Here is a 21,230-nt window from a genome sequence, read left to right on the forward strand (position 1 = left end):
CAGATAACATTTGAGAATTGTTCTAAGCACATTCTGTTCAGTGGACCATGGGATGTTCAACTGTTGTGACACAGCTTGCACACTGCCTGACAATCGGGAATTCCATGCAGCATTGTCTGCCATAGCAACAGCGATTTCATCAACCACCTGTGACACAATCAGTCATCAGCCTCTTCCCAAAGCGACACCCAGTTCTCCAGTTGATTTGAACTCCTTCAACATGCTCCGCATAGCAGGTGGAGAAAGAGGACCCTTCTGTAATCCTTTCAGCTGGCAATATTCTCGAAGTGCAGCAGCAGTGTTATAGTTGTTTTGATAATAGAGTTTTACCAATAATCCCTTGCTCCTTTCATCCAAGCTCATGTTGACACATTAACATGTGCACTGCAACTGGTCAGATGTGTGAGACTATGAATTACAATGAGTGATCAGGCACCTGGTGGCCATAGTTGGAACTAGATTATGGCGCTGTGATACATGGAAATCATGCTCTTCATACTCTGGGCATTAATGCTACCAAGTTTGGAACTCATAAGGTAATTAGTTTCCCTGTTGTAATGTGTCAAACAGGAAAGTTTAATTATAACCACCTGGTACATAACTTCCAACCTTAAGCCTTCCCTTCTTTGCTTAGTCCTGGCTTGCCATCTGAGGTCTTAACATTTCAAACAGATGCTTCTCTTTTCTCCACAGGTCTCCTTAATTATTCTATAGGTGGAGTCCATCTTTCATATAATCATGTACGCTTACAGCTTGCATTTTGTCTCTAGCCATTTCTGCTTTGCCATTTTGCACTTGCCCTCAATCTCACTTTTTTTTATATCTGTATTCCCTTTTGCCTGCTTCATTTGCTCAATTTTTATACTTTCTCCTTTCCTCATTGGGCAATATTCTGTGTTATCTGTGGATTTCTACAAAGCATTGTGTTATTGCTCATTTGATCCTCTTCTCCATTCATTACTTTGTCTTTCAAAGCTACCCATTTTTCTTATATTAATTTCCCCCAATTTCACACTTACTTCTGTAGCACCAACATTTGTGGCCACTCCAACATACTTCCTTGTTTGCTCCTTGTTTCCATGTTTATATTTGCACTCTGCAACAAGAAAAGCTTGTTCTTTCAGCAGTAAAACTTCATTGGATGATGTGTCGTTTTCACTTTCACTACTGCTAAAAGCACTGTCACTTTTTTCAGCACTGTTTTCGTTTCCTTGAAAACCTCGGCCAGTGATTGATTTTCCAGGTTGAACGTCTAGATTGTGGTGGCATTGGGAGCTACCAAGCTTATTTAGAGGATAACGAATTTCTTTGAGCATTTCTTCAAAAGTAGAAGACCTTGCATCTGCGTTGCTTTGCTGGCTACCCTTATTATCAGGCAATTTTCGTAAGACATGGCCTGAATCAAAAGGGATTAGGCCCGTGGTGCGAAATCCACCCTTTATGTTTTGCTGAAATCTTAGTCAGTGTCTGCTTCAGAAGAGATGGGAAGGCATCCCTGGAAATAGTCCCACGAGTGTGTTTCTTCCAGTCAGTCAATACAGTTCGCCAAGCTGCTTTCATTGGCTTGAAGAAGCGTACATCAAGCGGTTGGAGGAGGTGCGTGCTATTGGGGGGAAGGAGAAGGAATGAAATTTTGTTCCGCTCACATTATTCAATAACACGTAAAGACATGTGACTGGATAAGTTGTCTCCAATCATGACAGTTGGCCTGTTTTGACTCTTCAAATAGGGCAAAGCGATTGTAAAGAACCAGTCTTCAAATACTGGCAGCTCAAATCATCCAGTTTTGGTTCCTATTGAAATGGGTTCCTTGTGGTCCACCTTCTTGCCATGTGTCCCACAAATGTTCTGATTTGTAAAGGACATATGGAGGAAGCAGTTTACCATTAACACTAGCTGCCATCATTATTGAGACACTAGATTTTGATGAGTCAATCACTTTTCTAGCATGCTTACTCCCTCGTTTCGTAATTAATCTGCTGCTTGCCTGGATCATCTGACATGTTGGTTTCATCGTAGTTGATCGTGTTGCTAGGTGGGAGATTTTCCAGCTTTGCCTTGATATTGGAGAAAAACATCTTAACAGTCTCTTTGTTCACTTCAGCACAAGCTCGTTTAATATTTTCGCTTAAACGAACAGAAAGATCTTCTGACTGTTGTTTGAGGAATAAATGTGCCCATTCTTCTCCTGGCAAATTATTACGAAATTTCTTCTCTTTTTGGCCAGATTTATAAAGGCAGCCTTTAACTAAATAACTAATATCCAATTTAGTGAAGGGAAATCCCCAATGTGCAGCCCTCAAGATGCCTTGCTTCAACATTTCTTCTTCTTCTTCTTCTTCTTCTTCTTCATTTAGCACTGGCTGTCCTTCCATTTTTTTCGGATGTGTTTCCTGCATTTTATTTGGTAGGGTTGATTTAGGTATACCATACAAATCACATGCTTTTCTGTATGATAATTTACCACTCTGAATATCACGAACAGCTTTATCTAAAAGTTCCGGGTCATAATTACACCATACTGTAGCACCTCTCCTGCTCTTATATGTTCATGGCATTGTCTGAAATCACCCCACACAGTACACAGTTTTACAAAAACTGCCATTATTTTATAACCTTGCATGAAAAACTCGACAAACTTGTACAGAAATTGTCTCAATGCTGTTAGCTACTGGGTGTGTCAACAATTATGCTTACAATAACTTCCCACTCGGCACAACAATAGAAAGTTTCCACTTTATGGTAATGCATGGATATTTAACACTGAGACTGTTCATCAATTATTCACATAGGGAAACAATTGATGCAAAATAAAAGTTGTGGAAAGCGATAAATGTAATCTCTCGCTTAAAATAACTGGCACACGGATGTTAAAATAAGCAACTCTTTGTTTCTATGCAATGGCAAAGAGCAAATAAGCCATACTGTCCAAATTTGCCCCCGTGTCTGAAATCACCCCATTTGACGGTAACTCCCAAAAATAGCACTACTTCATCTTAAAGAAATATTATATATCTAAGTAGTAGTATTTGTCATGAATGACAGTAAGCTCAGTAATAGAGCATTTGTCCTCAGGTTCAGAGTAAAACCAGTCTCCAAAAATATTTCCTTTCAAGTAGCTGTTTTGTGGTCACAGGTGCTGGAAGATTTTGCTTTGGAAGAATCTAACTCAGAAACATGGGATGTGGAGCTAGAATTGCTGCAGCAGTGCCTACAAGAGTGTGGTTCTGCACTTCTGTATGATGGAAGACAAATGTACTCACAACTGTTGTGGAGGTTGCAGAACCAAATAACCAGTAAAGGCGAAGTTGGGATGCCGCACCTTTCAAACCTTCTGCAGATTTGTCGAGATCCTCCTGTCCCATCATTACTTCCTGTCAGCAATGAAGGCTTATTATCTGAAGAAGAAGAACAATGTTCAGACACTTGCATTGACTTGATTGCACGCCTTGGGAACTGTGCTGATTTTGTAGCCACAGTGAGTATTTGAGACTAGTTTCTGTTATTTCTTCTTTCTTTTTCAGAGAACTACATCACCAGAAGTCACCTAGTATGATGTAGTACACTTTGTATAATAAAATCAATGTTTTGAGATATTAGAACAAAAACAAAAATACAAATATCTTTCTTCAACTCAGTTGTACCACAGTGTTTTACATGCAGCAAATTGTGACAGTTCTCTCATTAGTCCATTTTGACAGTAAGTCCAAGTTATTTGGTGAAAGATATGTGATCAATGAAACATATATATTATAGGATTTCTAAATCTGATTATTTTGTCAGAACAGATCTGGAATGAGACTATTCAGTGCCAGCAGCATTTGAATAATTTTACATAGTACTCTTTCTGTCAATATACCATACTTTAAATAATTGCAAATCAAACTCTTCGGATATATCATCTATGGAACATAATACAGTATGTGTGAGGTGGGCAGGGAATTTTAGTGGAGAAATGAAAACTGCTCCTTGGACAATGTGAAAGTTAAAAATAAAAGTATTTCTTCTAAATGTAGGAAGCATTTTAAATAAGAAAGTCAATTTTATTGCATCACTGCCACAAACTGAACAATCAGTAGCTATTTTTACAGATGCGTTATGTGTAACACAACATCATTTGAAATTGAGCAACACTACTGAATGGATAAAAATTAATATCATATTACTGTAGGAAAGGGAGATTGGCTGTACACGCTTGAAGTGGAATAAAGTATCAGGCCCTAGACCTAAATAGTTCACTCTTTCAATGATGTACTTCAGTATTAGACTTGGAAATGTACAAAATGGTACTTCTAACCATGTACAAGCCCCTGCTAGAAATATTTACATCCACAAGATAGTAAAACTAATTGCCAACACATTGTATGTCTTGATTTTGTCTCTAATAGTACTGAAAGAGGACATCTAGAGTTATTGACATCTCCATAGTCACATTCCTAACAAGAGTAGAAGGCCGTAATGCATAGTAATTAGAAATAAATTTTCTAAATCCAGCTGTTTTCCTTGAAATGAATGTGAGCCTAACAATAAAGTATTTCCCTGACACTGGTGGTCAAACGACAGCAGTAAAGCATTCTTATGAGTCAGCTGTAGCTAAGAAGGGAAAACTACAGTTTCATATAATTATAAATGCTAGTTTATTTCTGAGATCATTAGCATCACTAGCCAGAGAAAATGATTCCCAGTCTTATCTCTGATGGTTGAAGCAGTTCAGTTTACTCTGTGACTCAAGTGTGTTATGTCATGTCTCCTTGTATGAATCAATTTTCTATGAAATAAAGTGCATTGTGTACTCCATACCAGTGTATCAACTGTCATTCGCTATCACTATGTACCAGAGTTCCACATTGGTGACTCCGAACTTTGAGTGAATCCTAAAATAATGCAAATTCACATTGTGACAATGTGGCCATCACACCCACATTGTATTATGCTGATCACGAATTTTGTCATCTCTTGTGCCCCTTGCTATCAATAGACATGAACAGTGCTTTGTATGGTGCGCAAGTGTTTAAAAGTGACAGTGACATACATGCTGCATGATGGCCATGCCGTCCGTCCTCTGATCCATGCAGCTGCCTGCATTACCGGCCACTGCCCACCCACAATTCTCCCCGTGCTGCGCAGCCATATTCCAACCGCATTATCAAACTGCTTCATGACTCATACTACTGCTATTCTGTACAGACAACCCACACCTTTGGTTCGTGATTGTCAAAAGCATGTTTGCTTCCAACACCATCGTCACAGATGACATGAAGTGTGGCACTCTACTCAACCACCTTGGCACCCATGCTGATGTTATCTATGACATCATCCTGGCAACACTGTCTATGGAGAAATATGAGACCACCAAAATGGCACTCTTACAATGCTTCTCCTGGACTTCCGAAGAGCAACCACTCCAGGTACTTCACAACAAACATTTACAGGATGGGTCCTCCTCTGAACTGTTTCAGCATCTTTGCATTAAAATAGACCCATGCATCATGCCTGATGAGGCCCTGTAGACAATATGGATCATTAAGCTTCCATCTCAGGTGCAGATGACTTTACTCGCCACTAGTAACGGGTCTCTCGGTGCCTGCATGTCCCTGGCCGACTGCTTTTTCACCATTTCTCAACATAGGCGCAGCATCAACAAGGCTCCCAACAATGGTATGGATACACATGCTGCACTGTCACGCATGCGACCTCCTGCAGCCACTGACAGTCGCCGAGTACTTCTGACTCTACCCAAAGCTGACATCACTGTGGCCACCACCCTCTGTGTGTATGAAACAAACTCAGCTGTCGATCCTGGTACATCGGCCGCCATGCATGCACAGTCTCACCACTGTTGGCACCAAGCCCACTTTGACGACACTGCATCTCTCTCGTCAGCCTCATGCGTTCCCAAAACATGCCTGACAGCCTGCAAGAGGTGCCCCAAGCATGCATGAACAATGCATAAGCCACCTTGATATACACAAAGTTGGCGCCTGTCCACCAGCTTCCGCTGTTGCTCCAAGCACCTTCTGTATGTCCTCAACCGCATCAGGACTATGTTTCCTAGTCGACACCAGATTGCAGGTAAGCAAACATCTCACACACCTGCCTACACCTGAAGACTGTCTCTTCACTTGACAGCTGCTAACAGCTCTCATATCACAGACTCTAAACCTCGGATACAGCATGCCCTTCATGTGTGCTCATTTCCAACAGGTCTTTCCCCTTGTGCCCTTACTTTATGCAAACAAACTCACCTACATGCCTCTTGACAGTACACGCATCCCTGCCATGACAACACGATGACGCCAACATTCCTTCACCCTCAACTCGTGCAACAGTACATACTATAATGTGTGGATTGCACTGACTGCATACTGCATTTCTGTTAACAGCATATAGACATGCAAGAGACACTTGCTCACCTCTGCCAGGGCAACATGTCCCTAAGCAGTCACATTCAAACAGCATGGGCAGATCTCACAGAGGTCCGCTCCATCCTCGAGCACCTCCGTTCCACACATATTTATTGCCTATGCTTACAGACCTGAACCTGTCACCCAACACCTCAAGTCAACTCATGCTGTGCTTGTGCTACGACCACTCACCTTCGCCGCCTCTGCACCTCTGCTGGACAATGCCTGCTCACAGTAAGTCACTGTCCACACCAAACCAGCACCTGCACCCAGTGCTACCTGTCACGCTGCAAACAAACTGCCGCAGCTCGTCAACCATGCCACACATGTGCATGCACCAGCATCACCCAGGCATCCTAGCTCCAGTCTGCAGCTGCCATCTAATAGTGCTGCCTCAGAGGCCAAGCCAATGCCTGCACATGGCACTGCCTGCTGCACTGTGTCCGAACTTCCACAGCTCGCTGGCTGCGCCACCCATGCACAGACTACCACTTTGCTCGGGCAACCCACCTCCAGCCTACAGCTGACATCCAACATCATTTCTGCTGCTCAGGACACCGACTCAATGTGACCCACACTGACAAACTCTCAAGCAGTGGCTCTCCCACCGTGTGATCTTTTTATCTTGTCAGACATCAACTACATCACAGTGTACCTTATCAACACTACACCCAGCCTGTCAGTTAGTCAGCACCCCAGATGTCTACCCCCTGACCACCACCACACGGCGAAGGCAGTGGTGGACAGGATGTTACAAGCTGGAATCATTCACCTGTAAAAGTTTGGCCTGACCCATCCGTGTCAACCCTAAGAAGGACGGCTTGGGCAGATTTAGTTGGGACTATCGTGTCTTGAATGCATGCACAATTGTGGACAATTACGCGGTCCCTAATATTCAAGACTTCATACACTTCCTTGTCAGCACTGAAGTGTTCAATGTAATTGATTGTAAGAATGCATATCTGCAGATAACGATGTACAAAGGCGACATTCACATAACCACATCTTTTAGATTGTTTGAGTTCCTTTTTATCCCTTATGGACTAAAAACGCTGAAAAAACCTTGAAACACTTTATAGGCAGCCTGCTTTTTAAATTTTCTTTCTGTTATGCATATCTGGGCAATATCCTCATTTTTATGCCAGATGTAGACTCACACTCTGCCCACCTTGAACAAGTTCTCTTCGCCCCCAAAGCCAATAGTGTAGTGATCAACACTGACAAATGTCAACTCTGTCAGGTGGAAGTCATGTTCTTGGGCCACATCTTTAATACTTCTGGCATCCACCCATTTCAGGGCACACCAAGCTGATTTGTAACCTACCACCACCATCCGACTACCACGAATTCCACCATTTCCTCAGGATGGCCAGTTTCTATCTCCTTCACTTGCCCCATGTTGCTGCCCTGCAGGAACCCTTAACATAAGCCCTCAGAGGTAAAAATACAATGGATCACAGGATGCTCACATCGACCACAGACATGTGGCACACCTTCCAAGCGATCAACAGTAATCTGGTTCAGGCAGCCACCTTACCTCACCGAATTCCAGGTGCTCACACATCTGTCACTGCTCACACTAGTGATTTAGTGATAAGAGCCATCCTTCAGCAACAGCTCCAGCCAACACTTGCATTTCTTCTCTCATAAACTGACTGAGGCACAGTGCACTTGGTCAGCCTACTACCAGGAGCTACTGGTCATTTACGAGGCCATGTGGTATTTCAGAGAACATATTGAAGAATGCCCCCTTGTCATTTACATGGACCATGGGCCCCTGGCTGGTGCAATCTGTAGCTCACCCAGGGATGAGTTTCTCTGCGCCTCAAATACATCGCACAATTCGCTATGAACGTCCATTGTGTGAAAGGTGCAGACAACATAGTCACTGTCTGCCAGTAATGCATTGGTGCCATTGTGGCCATGATTGAGTTTGACAAGCTCACACAGGCTCAGCAGGACAACCCTCAGCTACAGGACCTCTTAAACAATGCCTCCTCTACCCTCATCATTGAGCCAAAGTTTATCTCCGACACACCCCTGGGACACACATGCCTGCTCATCACACAACAGTTCCACAGAATTATTTTTCAGCTGTTTCACAACCTTGCCCACCCCACTGTCAAACCTACTACTTGCCTAATAACTGACAGATACATTTGGCCCATGTTTAGCTATGAACTAGGGCCTGTGTACCATGACAGCAATGTAAAACCATCTGGAACTCTCAGTCTCCACTAGGCACCTTCCAGATACCAAAGGGATACTTCCTACACATTCATGTGGACATGGTTGCCTCCTTCCCTCATCTGGCAACTATTGCTATCTCCTCCCAATTTCTGACCAGGCACTGGGTAGAGGTTACTGCCATCCAAGATATCAGTGCTGAAACAGTTGCCACAGCTCTCATATCTAACTGGTTTGTGCATTTTGGCTGCCCTCCCTTCATAACCACATTAGCAAGGTAGGCAATTTTGAGTTCTTGCTGTTTGCCAATCTCTGTAAACTATGCGGCATTTCTTGTTACCGAACCATCACCTACCACCCTCAAGCTAATGGGCTTGTCAAGAGGCGGTGTTGCACCCTAAAATCCATTCTTGTGTCCCATGGGGGTGACTGGTGCATGGTGCATAACCAAGACCTCAATTCCTCACTAGCCGAGATTTTACGTGGCAAGACACTATCCCTCCCCAGTGATTTCATTCAGTGATTTTTTCTCTTGTGACTGCACCCCCACCCCCGTCCCCACCCATGCTAGCCTTGATTCCCACCATGGTTGACTGCATCTGGCGTCACACTGGCAACCTTCAAGTTCCTCCCCTTCCCTCCATACCCCTCCTAAAATTATGCTCCAAAGACCTAGCCATGTGTGAATACATCATAACCTTGTGATGATACCATCTGCCCCCACACTCCAGCACTTATTCTCAGGCCCACATAGAGTTCTTCGACATGGCTCCAACACCTATGACATTCTGCCTAACAGCAAGCAATTCAGAGTCTCTCCATCAGCTGACTGAAACCTGCCTGGTATTGCTTCAACAAGCCCCCTGATAGGGACTCTACCATCAGAATGTACCATCACAATGGCTCCCCCCCCCCCCCCCCCCTACTCCTGATCCTTCTCCCCCTGGGACTGTGTCCCATCCTTTCCAAACACTAGACATCTGCTGCTTCTGCCCTGAGGATCTTAGCCTCATGGTTACAGACAAGGAGCTTGTAGCCACAGGGACCCACGATGACTGCACGGTCTCACCTGAGTCCCTGGTAAATCATTTCTGGGTAGTTCTCACTTTCTCAGGTAACGTTGACCTCACAACTCTGCTTGCATGTTTCACCGATGATTGCCATCTGGCCATCTCTACTACTCATGCTACTTGCCTGGCCCCTCCAGACAGTGAGCTTTCCTGGACCCATCCGACTTACACATACTGGGGGTACATATTCTCCCCCCCCCCCCCCGCCCCCCCCTCTCATGCTCACCCACAACAACCAGGCTATTGACACACCTGCCCAATCCATGGCTATCATCTCTACACCCTGCACCAGACCACCCTTGGTCATGCCTCTGCAGCACTGGGGGAGAGGGAGGGAGGGGCCCTCTATGGGAACATGTTAGCATAGCTGGCTGGAGAAAATGACTTGTGGTCTTACCTCTGACAGTTCATGGTGGCAGTTCAGTTCACTCTGTGTCTCAAGTGTGTTATGTCGTGTATCCTTGTATGTATCATTCCCTATCACTATATACTGGAGTACCACATGTACATACCATTCAGAGATAATTTACTGGATAGATCATTGGAATAAGTTTACTGAGGGAATAAAGTACATGACAAGTTTAATTCTTTCCTTATTCTTACATTCTTACTGCATTATGCATCAAATTTTCTGTGATAGTGAATCAGGGATTTTTAAAAAATGGGTAGTTTATATTTGTGATCAGAGCATCTGGCACCAAAGAGAATGCTTTATTTAATGCAGAGGACATGCTGGCTACACCACAAGCAATTCTGTACAGTCTCTCACTGGAAAGAAAGTGGAAAATGTGTGAACAAACCAAATGCAATCTGGTCCAATGTTAATTGTGAAGTGAAAAACTTGATAAGCCAAATGAAGTAAGTTTCAAAATGAATAGCCACAAAATTCAGTGATTTTTTCTAACAGTAGCTAAAGATCAGAAAATGCAGTGCCAAAGAAATGAACCATTGAAAACAGATCTATTAGATTTAGTTAGATGCCTTTAATAGGTTCCACAATGAAACATTGTCTCGAAATTTGGTACAAAATCCAAAGAAATTCTGGTCGTATGTAAAGTACACAAGCGGCAAGATGCAGTCAATACCTTCGCTGCGCAGTGTCGATGGTACTGTTACTGACGACTGTGCCGCTAAAGCGGAGTTATTGAATGCAGTTTTCGAAATTCCTTCACCAGGGAAAACGAATGGAATATTCCAGAATTTGATTCACGAACATTTGGTAGCATGAGTTTCTTAGAAGTAGATACCTTAGGGGTTGCGAAACAACTCAAATCGCTTGATACGGGCAAGTCTTCAGATCCATATTGTATACCGATTAGGTTCCTTTCAGAATACGCTGATACAATAGCTCCCTGCTTAGCAGTCATATACAACTGCTTGCTCACTGATAGATCTGTACCTACAGATTGGAAAATTGCACAGGTCACACCAGTGTTTAAGAAGGGTAGTAGGAGTAATACATCGAACTACAGACCTATATCATTGACAGTGGTTTGCAGTAAGGTTTTGGAGCATATATTGTTTTCAAACATTATGAATCACCTCGAAGGGAACGATCTATTGATACGTAATCAGCATGGTTTCAGAAAACATCGTTCTTGTGCAACGCAGCTAGCTCTTTATTCAGACAAAGTAATGGCCGCTGTTGACAGGGGATCTCAAGTTGATTCCGTATTTCTAGATTTCCGGAAAGCTTTTGACACCATTCCTCACAAGCGACTTCTAATCAAGCTGCGGGCCTATGTGGTATCATCTCAGTTGTGCGACTGGATTCGTGATTTCCTGTCAGGAAGGTCACAGTTCATAGTAATAGACGGCAAATCATCAAGTAAAATTGAAGTGATATCAGGTGTTCCTCAGGGAAGCGTCCTGGGACCACTGCTGTTCCTGATCTACATAAATGACCTGGGTGACAATCTGAGCAGTTCTCTTAGGTTGTTCGCAGATGATGCTGTAATTTACCATCTAGTAAGGTCATCCGAAGACCAGTATCAGTTGCAAAGAGATTTAGAATAGATTGCTGTATGGTGTGGCAGGTGGCAGTTGACACTAAATAACGAAAAGTGTGAGGTGATCCACATGAGTTCCAAAAGAAATCCGTTGGAATTTGATTACTCGATAAATAGTACAATTTTCAAGGCTGTCAATTCAACTAAGTACCTGGATGTTAAAATTACGAACAACTTCAGTTGGAAAGACCACATAGATAATCTTGTCGGGGAGGCAAGCCAAAGGTTGGGTTTCATTGGCAGGACACTTAGAAGATGCAACAAGTCCAGTAAAGAGGCAGCTTACACTACACTTGTTCGTCCTCTGTTAGAATATTGCTGCGCAGTGTGGGATCCTTACCAGGTGGGATTGACGGAGGACATCGAAAGGGTGCAAAAAAGGCAGCTCGTTTTGTATTATCACGTAATAGGGGAGAGAGTGTGGCAGATATGATACGCGAGTTGGGATGGAAGTCATTAAAGCAAAGACGTTTTTCGGCGCGGCGAGATCTATTTATGAAATTTCAGTCACCAACTTTCTCTCCCGAATGCGAAAGTATTTTGTTGAGCCCAACCTACATAGGTAGGATGGTCATCAAAATAAAATAAGAGAAATCAGAGCTCGAACAGAAAGGTTTAGGTGTTCTTTTTTCCCGCGCGCTGTTCGGGAGTGGAATGGTAGGGAGATAATATGATTGTCGTTCGCTGAACCCTCTATCAAGCACTTAAATGTGAATTGCAGATGTATACTGCACCATCAGACATTAATTTTGCAAACTTAGCTATTGGAGAGACCATAAAATAGGTTTGGCCAGTGAAATGCTCTTGTGGCTATGGCTACATTTTAACCAAAATATGAAATCTTGAGCTGACTTGGTCCCATCTCCTCTCCACCCCCCTTAATTACAGTCATAATTAATAAGTAAGTCACTGTATTTCTTGAAAGATTGAAATATGCAATAGTAACACTCAATTATGAAAGTGTAGAAAAGCTAGTGATCTTTAATTATAAATCCACCTCCTCTAAAACATTTTTGAGAAGGTAGCTTATATTATATTATTGACTTAATTTTCTGACAATAGCCTTTTAAGGTCAGTTCAGTGTGGCTTCTATAAAGAGTTCTCCACAGAAATGGGAAAAGAAACTCAATCCTGTAGAAATAAATAAACAAACAAGGGTTCATTATGAAATGGTACCACAAGAATAAAACTAAATTCAGAGTGGAGAAGCATCATACATAGTTCAGTTGTTGTTCCACTCCTGTTTGCAACCTACATATAAATGCTTTACCAACGACATGTGACAGAAAACCTCTATTTTGCTTTCTTTGAACTTATAAATTTCTCTAGTTGTGTTGACCTGCAAATGAAGTCGTTAATCTACTTTACACATTTTCATTCAACATTGTCATGTGAGATAATCTTCGAAGTGTTAATGTAAATAATTTTAGAAAGATATTTGTTCTTATAGATGCATGCAGTAAGAATATTACATAAAGTAATAACTGAATATCTTGTAGAAGCCTCTTCAGAGATCGTGAGATTTTTACACTCACATGCCAATACATTTATCCCTTTCATTAATGGTACTTTTGGCTAATAATAAGAGCAAATTTAGGAAATATTAGAAGTAAAAATAATTTCCTTATAGACTATTTATTAATATCTAGGGTTCAGATAGAAGTTCTAACTTCAGATGAAACATACATTACTTGCCATATATCAGTTTATATGTATTGATATATTGTATCAGTTGAGAGTGTTTGTGTGAATAAAATGCAAATAAACATCAATTTCAGTAATGTTGAATTGAATTTGATAATGAAAACCTATTTTTAGACTATGTTTTCAATGCAAGGGATATGTTGTAGCACCAACAAGCTGTCTAGTGGTACTTTTCATTTGATTGTCTCCTGTAGCATTTTGTATTAATCATCAATTAATTTTATGCTTATATAGTAAAATAGGAAGCTTACCCAACCAAACAGTACTATCCTACAATTTAATGGTGCTGGTATAAGTTAAGTCATAGAAGTTGCCTTATTATCTGTGTTGTATCACTTGGTGTCTTAAGATTTTTTATCATATTATTCTGTACAACTAACTAATTTGATACTTTAGTACATAATAATGCCCATTGAGTTTTTCAATTTAAGATTCACTTGGCTTTGCTGCTTCATGATTTTAGCAACTGTTGATCTTAATAACTTATTGGCTATTGTCTGTTCCATTAGATAAACTATAGCTTTGATAGTGTTTATCGTATGATTAAGTGGCCTATATCACTGTACTCAAGTCTCAGTTACATGTCTTTTTAGCCATTGTAGATTGAAGGAATCACAAATAATTACAGACTGTACTTGGAGCCTATGATAATTGAATGCATGCTTTGTGTCAGCACAAGGAAGTCATCTCACACGAACCAGTGTCTACCTGTTACTGTGGGGGAAAACCCACCAGTAGCTCAGTTCCTCAGTATCCTGTGATATTTAATAGCTGCCTGCTCCATCAGCTAGCTTGATGAAGTCCCCTGATATAGCTCTCCTGCTCACACAAGTATGGCTTTTTTTAAATGTAGTCTTACCAGTTTTGCATGTTGTACCAACATTTCCAAGCACCCACTTGTGTAACATTACAGTAAATGATTTGATTCATCCCTCATCTCTGAGTGCTCTCTTGCATGATGGGAATTATGGAACGCTAGATCTCAAGGAACAAATTTGTCAATTGTCTCATTTGCTTATTGTTGACATGTTGGATAGTGTGATTGTGTTTTAATTTCATAATTATATCACACGACATTACATTACAATTGTTATTTGAAGGTAGTGTGTGTCAAATATGCAGTTTACCAGTTGTTTAGCAAGGCCTAAACATGGTACAGTAAATTTAATTCATGTCTTTGCTGCTGGTTAAGTTATATTCTCTAAGTGCATGTGAGTCATACATATTTTTGTTTGATGAATTTGACATTCTGCTCTATTATAAATACAAGGGTTGTTTTTTAAGTAAGGGCTGTTCGCATGTATAGTCCCGTAGTTCGCGCGGACTCCGCAACAAGCCACCGCGCCAGTTGCCAGCATCCTTCTCGTTCACACTGATGCAAGTTGCAGCTCTGTATCTGACATGTATGCATCGCTGTGCTACTTTATAATGTTTACGATTATTGAATCGCCCGCCGCGTGTGAGATACGGTCAGTGATACGTTTTATGACCGCGAGAAGCCTATCAGCTGCAGAAATTCATCGTCAGTTAACAGAAGTTTATGGCTTGAATGCAATGAGTGAAGGTAAAGTGCGTCAATGGGTTAGAGAGTTTAAAAATGGCCGTCAAAACGTCCATGATGAAGAACGCTCAGGCCGGCCCTCTGTGATCACTGATGATTTGGTGGCTGCAGTCAAAACAAAGATTCATGAGGACAGTAGATTCACAATTTCCACTCTTTCTTTGGAATTTCCACAAGTTTCAAGATCGGTTTTGTACAAAATTGTGTCTGAAAACCTAAACTTTAAGAAACTGTGTTCTTGATGGGTACCCAGACTCCTCACAGAGGACCACAAAGGGAAGAAATTTGCCACTTCATTTGACTTTTTGATTCATTACGAGGAAGAAGGGGATGATATGTTGAGTCAAATTGTCACTGGAGATGAAACATGGGTATCCCATATCACTCCCGAAAGCAAGCGACAATCGATGGAATGGCGACACACACAACCTCACCCGTCAAGGTCAAAGCCAAATAGACGCTGTCAAAGCGCAAGATTGTGGCAACTGTGTTCTGGGACCGGCGCGGTGTTTTGCTAGTGGACTTTATGCCACGAGGAACGACAATCAACTCAGATGCCTACTGTGCAACTCTAAAGAAGCTCCACAGAGCAATTCAAAACAAAAGGCGCGGCATGCTGACAAAAGGAGTTTTGCTCCTGCACGATAACGCTAGGCCTCACACCTCTCAAAAGACTCGGGATTTGATTGATTCTTTTGGCTGGGAAGTTTTGGACCATGCACCATACAGCCCCGACCTTGCTCCTAGCGATTTTCACCTTTTCCGGTACCTGAAACACCACCTTGGCGGGCAGCGCTTCAATGACGACGATGAAGTGAAAGCGGCCGTGAACTCTTGGCTGTCGGAGCAGGCGGCTGAATTCTTTGAAGAGGGAATTAAAAACTTAGTTGTACGGTATGGCAAGTGCTTAAATGAACAAGGCAACTATGTAGAATAATACGTAAAAGTGTGTAGAATCAGAAAATAAAAGTTTTTTTTTACAAAAGTATTTGTATCTTTTTTAAAAATAGAAACGGCCCTTACTTAAAAACAACCCTCGTACATTGCTGTAAAAACTGGGCAACAACAGTGTGAAAATGAATGTAAACTTGTTAATGATATAAAAGTTGTTTATATTGAGTTTCTGATTTTTCTGTTGATTGTGTTAATATTTATGTACAGGTGGCTACAGAACATGAAGAAATTGCTGTATGGAGTGTAAGAACAAATAAGAAGGTACGAACACTACAAGGAGTTACTCGACCAGGGGGTCTGCGCGCCATTGATTGGCGGCGGGCGGTTGTCCTCTGTCGGCGAGAACTGAGAGTTTATGATCTAGATGCTGGTCGTCTAATTGTTCGTCTGAAAGGAGTCATGAATCAAAAAATGCCATTTTTTGGACTACATGATGATAGTCACTTAGTGGCTCTCTCTCGCAATCGCATGTATGTTAATTTGATGGATCTACGAACTGGGGACTGTGTGACAACATTCAAGGCAGGAGAAGACCGCTTCCTGAACTCACTTCTGGTTTCTGGTGATGGCAGGTAATTGAACTGCAATTGTCTTATGAAGAGGTTCTAAGGAAACTCTGACTTCTCAAATTTTTAAGTCACTAACACACAGTTTATTGTCAAAATATTTTTCTATTACCTCAGAACTCAAAATATAACTTAGTTGTACCTGCAACAAAATAACCTATAGTGAAACTTCTCCTATATGCCTTACTGGACTAGCATTCATGGCAGAAAGAATATGGCAAATATTTGCTTTACGTCAATTTGGTTGTTTACCATGCTCAAATCAGGGTCTTTAGGCCATGGAGGAAAAGAGAGAAAGGGCCAATGAGCTAAAATGTGTGTCAGGCATTGCATAACAATCTTGACAGTGCAGATTTTGATGTATATCGATGCAGTGAAATGTAAATGGAAACATTGTTTTAAGAGATATTTGCTTATTTTAAAAACTGGGAAATTCCTCACTTCTTCTCCCTGTTGATAACTTTTTCCATGGCCTTTGAGAAATTGGGATTCAGGAGAATTTTGACCACCTGAAAGTCATAACCTTCTCAGTAATGTCAGTTTGGTTTCCAGCAAAAATAGATGCTGTTATTTTCTCCTTCACCTGAAATCTCTTACAGTTAGAGGGCACCAGTCAGAATCCTATGTGATGTATCTAACGCTTTTGTCTGTTTGGGCCATAAAATTCATTTAAATAAATCACACTTCTGTGATGTAAGTGGAGTAATGGCCACAGGGCTCAGTGCTGGTCACTTGTGCTCTTTCTTGTATTTGTAAAGTACGCAGTAACTGTACTGTTATTGATCTGTTGAACTCATTATAAAATAAGAAATTGCAGTATGATGAAGTAAAGAAAGTAACTGTAAACTTTAGAACCAAATGTCGCATGAGTGGTGTGGCAGTGTAGAAGTGCTATAATTGAGGAAAGAAATTTGAGCTTATATTATTGAGGAGTCGACAACAACAAACAATGTACACTGTATTCACTGCTTTGGACTTCATGTAACCAGACAAATTGTCTGTAGAAATGGTTAATGTGGCCATACAATGTGCTTCCTTGTGTCTCACATTAGAGCGTGGGGCAAAATCAAGACAGGGAGAGCTATTACTGCTGGGATCTTGTAAGATTTCACAGAAGTTGACATTTTCTTTTTGTTGTCAAAAAAAGGTGCAGGTGTTTTCTCTCTCTCTCTCTCTCTTTTTTGATGGAGTGACAGTACACCTTTTGACACACAGATGATTAGTATCTGTGGTTGATTAGCTTTCAGTAACTTGGAAAAACATGTGTTTTGAAAAGGCAGTCTACACCCGCAAACAATGGAACTTATCCACAACAAGAGATATACCTGGTGATTTCATCAAAATAAAATATTAAATAAAAAATTAAGTACTAAATAATATTTGCCTGAAATTTGTTTATTTTCAAGATACACAGAGGAGGAGCGATCGCAAGTGCACCACAAACAACACAAAATTAATTCTTGGTGTTTCAAAAGTAACTGGACACATCTTTGGTGTAATGTATGCATCATAATAAGCTTAAAATGTTAAATAAAGTTTTGTTTGAAATTGCTTTATTTCAGAGTTATGCAAGAGAGTAGGAATCACAAGTGTAACACAAATAACAGAAAATTAATTCTTCTCAGAAACAACATGAAGGGATCCAAAATTCAACCCAACTTCATACTGCACATTTACCCCAGAACATGTTCAAAATGATGCAAGCAAAGACAACATGCCAAAAGTCTGTGCTGGCCCATGTTGTAATGCCTATGATAAATGACATTATGCATCATAACTTGGAAATAAAGCAATTTTAGACAAAACTTTATTTGATGTTTTGATGCTTACATAACACCCATGAAGTGTGTACAGTTATTTTTGAACCACCCTGTATATAGACATGGTGCTACTAAGAACAATCCCAGCTGTCTTAAGTCCATATTCCCAAGCAAAGTCTAGTCCAAGCCATATCAGAGTGCTGTGTATTATAAATAGAGTCCACCATAATAACACCGCAGATAATGCAGTGGTGTGCACTCCACTATTCGCATTAACAGTGCCTTATGCTAACCCCAAGCCAGCTGATATGCTGGAGTTCTGTGTGATGCCATAAAAGGGAGCACCAGAGGATCAATGCCCCCCCCCCCCCCCTCCAAAGCAGCGCAACTACTGGGAGAGAACCAACTCTGAGAAAGGTAGTGAGTCAATGCCTATGGACATACTTTGGAAGGGCAAGGCATAGTGGGAAATTATGGAGTGACCATGGGACCAGATGTTCAACTGGTGGTGGAGAAGCAGTTGGCTGCTGACAATGATGGTTTAGGTGAAGTTGATTTTGATAGCACTGCAGAAGTCTGTGGACAGATGCCACAGTATATAATGTAGACCAGTGGCAGGTGGAGAGTGTCCTGCAGATCTAGGTAGCATGACATTGAAACATACGAGCCCACTCCAAATGCCCATTAGGAAGGAAGTGGCTTCAGTGATGACATGCACACAGCATATTCAAAAAGGTGTGGTGAGGGTGACCCTGAAGCTGCTGTTGTGGGCTGCAGTTCTCCATCAGTGTGGCCCTATAAGTTGCTAGAAAGCTACAGAGATCATTGGATGCAGTGTTTCACATCATTTCGTTCTGGAGCTGGATTTTAAAGGTGCAGACCTAGTGCCCACATGACTGTTGGAGGCTGGGTGAAAAGGCACAGTGCAAAGATTATGAATTCCATTACAAGTGCAACACTATTTGAATTCATAGGAGATAAGTGGCATCCTATTATCAGAAACAAAGTACATGAGGTGCCCTCAAGGGCAAAGACTTTTTCTGAGTGATGATAATAGCAGTAGTATTGACTTTAGACATAGGGAACACAAAATGGAAATGAGAAGAGGAATCAGTCATGGCCAGTGCAATGGAGCCCAGAAATGGACCGTTAAGATCTAAGTGGATATGCTCTCAGAGTTCCAGAGCTAGAACGTTGGCAGACCTGGTCCACAATGTCAGAGTCAATATTTGGCCACTAAACATGTTCTTGCACCGAACTTTTCATCTGGGACATGCCCTAGTGCACAGTATGCAGGAGGCACCGGACTTATGGCCTCAGATTGGGAGAAATCAGGACATGGCAGTGGTCATCCTCTCAGACCCACAACAGAACTATTTGATTTAGGTGTAATTGATGCTGCTGTGGCTGATGGGTATGAAATTTGGGCCCGGGAGAAGTGTCCATCTATCCATTTTGTACAAAGTCACTGGGTTCTTGTGGTTAGTGTCCATGATGCCACACGATGTTAAGGAAAAGGTGTAAATGGCAGAATCCAAATCTTGATCGATATGCAAACACTTCAGTTCATGTTGGTCAAAGAACGGGTCGGGTTCCATGAGGAATCAGGACAGCATGTCTGCATTCCCATAAAACATCACTGCTTGATAGTGTATAGAATAATGAAAATTATGTAAGTACAGCAACCAGTGGTGGAGGCAATGGGTTGCCTGGTCTGGTAAGGGATGCTTGGGAACAAAAACAGTGAGCAGTGGGTGGTGATCCATGACAAGATGAAATTTCTGTAAATAAAGGAACAATTTAAACCATAAGTACACCAAGCAATCTGAAGAGTCTTTTGCCATCTTAAAGACTCTCTGTTATAAGTATGCTCAATTTTTTTTCATGTGGACATGGGAAGACAACTGATTTTGAAGCTCGTGTCACATTTAAAATGATAGTGGCTCCACAATTTTTCAACTTAAATAGCAGTGAGGGCCTCCCACTCTGTTTGAGAATAGTGTTGCTGAGAAGCAGATAATGTCTTAGAAGCATAGGAAATAGGGCACTTGGTGCTGTCAGGGTATTTTTGGGATAGGACTGCACCAATATCATAGGGGCACATGTATTGCTACTATCAGAGGCAAACCAGGAATGTACTTCATTAAGCATGGTGCCCATTTAGGGTACCCGTAACATGTACAGCTTGTTGACAGCAAGGTGACCATTCAAAAAGTATGCCTTGGTAGTTGTTTCATTGGGTAAGATATTTCTGATAATTTTGGCCACAATAGTTTAAAACCTTACCTAGAAATATCTGGAAGTCTTTGTCATTCTTGGAGGGCTGTATGTAATTAATAACTGTAACATAATCCTTCATTGGTTCCAGTCCATTTGTTGAAAGTTTAAACCCTAAGTATATCAAGGAAGGTTACATAAAAGAAACCTTCTGCATGTTGTGCTTCCAAGTCCACTTGTTGCCTGTCTGGAAGAAAAGCTCAAGGTTGTGAAGGTGGTTTCCTTGAAGTTGTAACTGTGAGCAAATGATTGTTAAGATATGCAACATAGTTAGGAATGTTCTGTTGTAGTGCACTTGTGAAATGCTGAAATATGGAAGGGGCTGGATAGATTCCAAAAGGCAACCATTTATAACAGTAAAGTCCATATGGCATGTTCACCTCTAGATAATTTTGTGATGCTGCAGCCAAAGGAATATGAAAAATATGCCTCTGTGAGTTCAGTTTTATGGAATGAAGTGCCATGGTCTAATTTTGCAAAGAGTTCATCCAGAGTTGGTAGAGGATAAGTTTCCATTTTGACTTGTGCATTGATTGTTACTTTGAAGTCACCACGGAGTCAAGGTGCTGTTGGGTGTGCACACAGGGTAGGAGTCCATTGACAGTGGGGTGTAGATGTTAAGCAACTTTATGAGTTAGCCTATGTGAGCCTATCTAGCTCTGTTTCAAGGCCATCCATAAGAGCCAAGGGTCCCAGGTGAGCTTTGAAAAAATATGGGGATGCCATCACTTTAAGAGA

The 21,230-nt window shown here is 41.5% G+C and overlaps 1 protein-coding gene across 1 annotated transcript in view; it reads left to right on the forward strand.

Annotated features, from left to right (window-relative positions):
- The window catches only part of LOC126416144 (NACHT domain- and WD repeat-containing protein 1), a 613,147-nt gene that overhangs the window by 559,190 nt on the left and 32,727 nt on the right, over positions 1-21,230 (forward strand). The window contains exons 21-22 of the mRNA XM_050083692.1: positions 3,137-3,478; positions 16,097-16,461. Coding sequence (XP_049939649.1) covers positions 3,137-3,478; positions 16,097-16,461 — 707 coding nt within the window. The remainder of the gene's footprint in view (positions 1-3,136; positions 3,479-16,096; positions 16,462-21,230) is intronic.

The sequence above is a fragment of the Schistocerca serialis genome, chromosome 8 (assembly GCF_023864345.2).
Source record: "Schistocerca serialis cubense isolate TAMUIC-IGC-003099 chromosome 8, iqSchSeri2.2, whole genome shotgun sequence".
In the NCBI taxonomy this organism is placed as follows: domain Eukaryota; kingdom Metazoa; phylum Arthropoda; class Insecta; order Orthoptera; family Acrididae; genus Schistocerca; species Schistocerca serialis.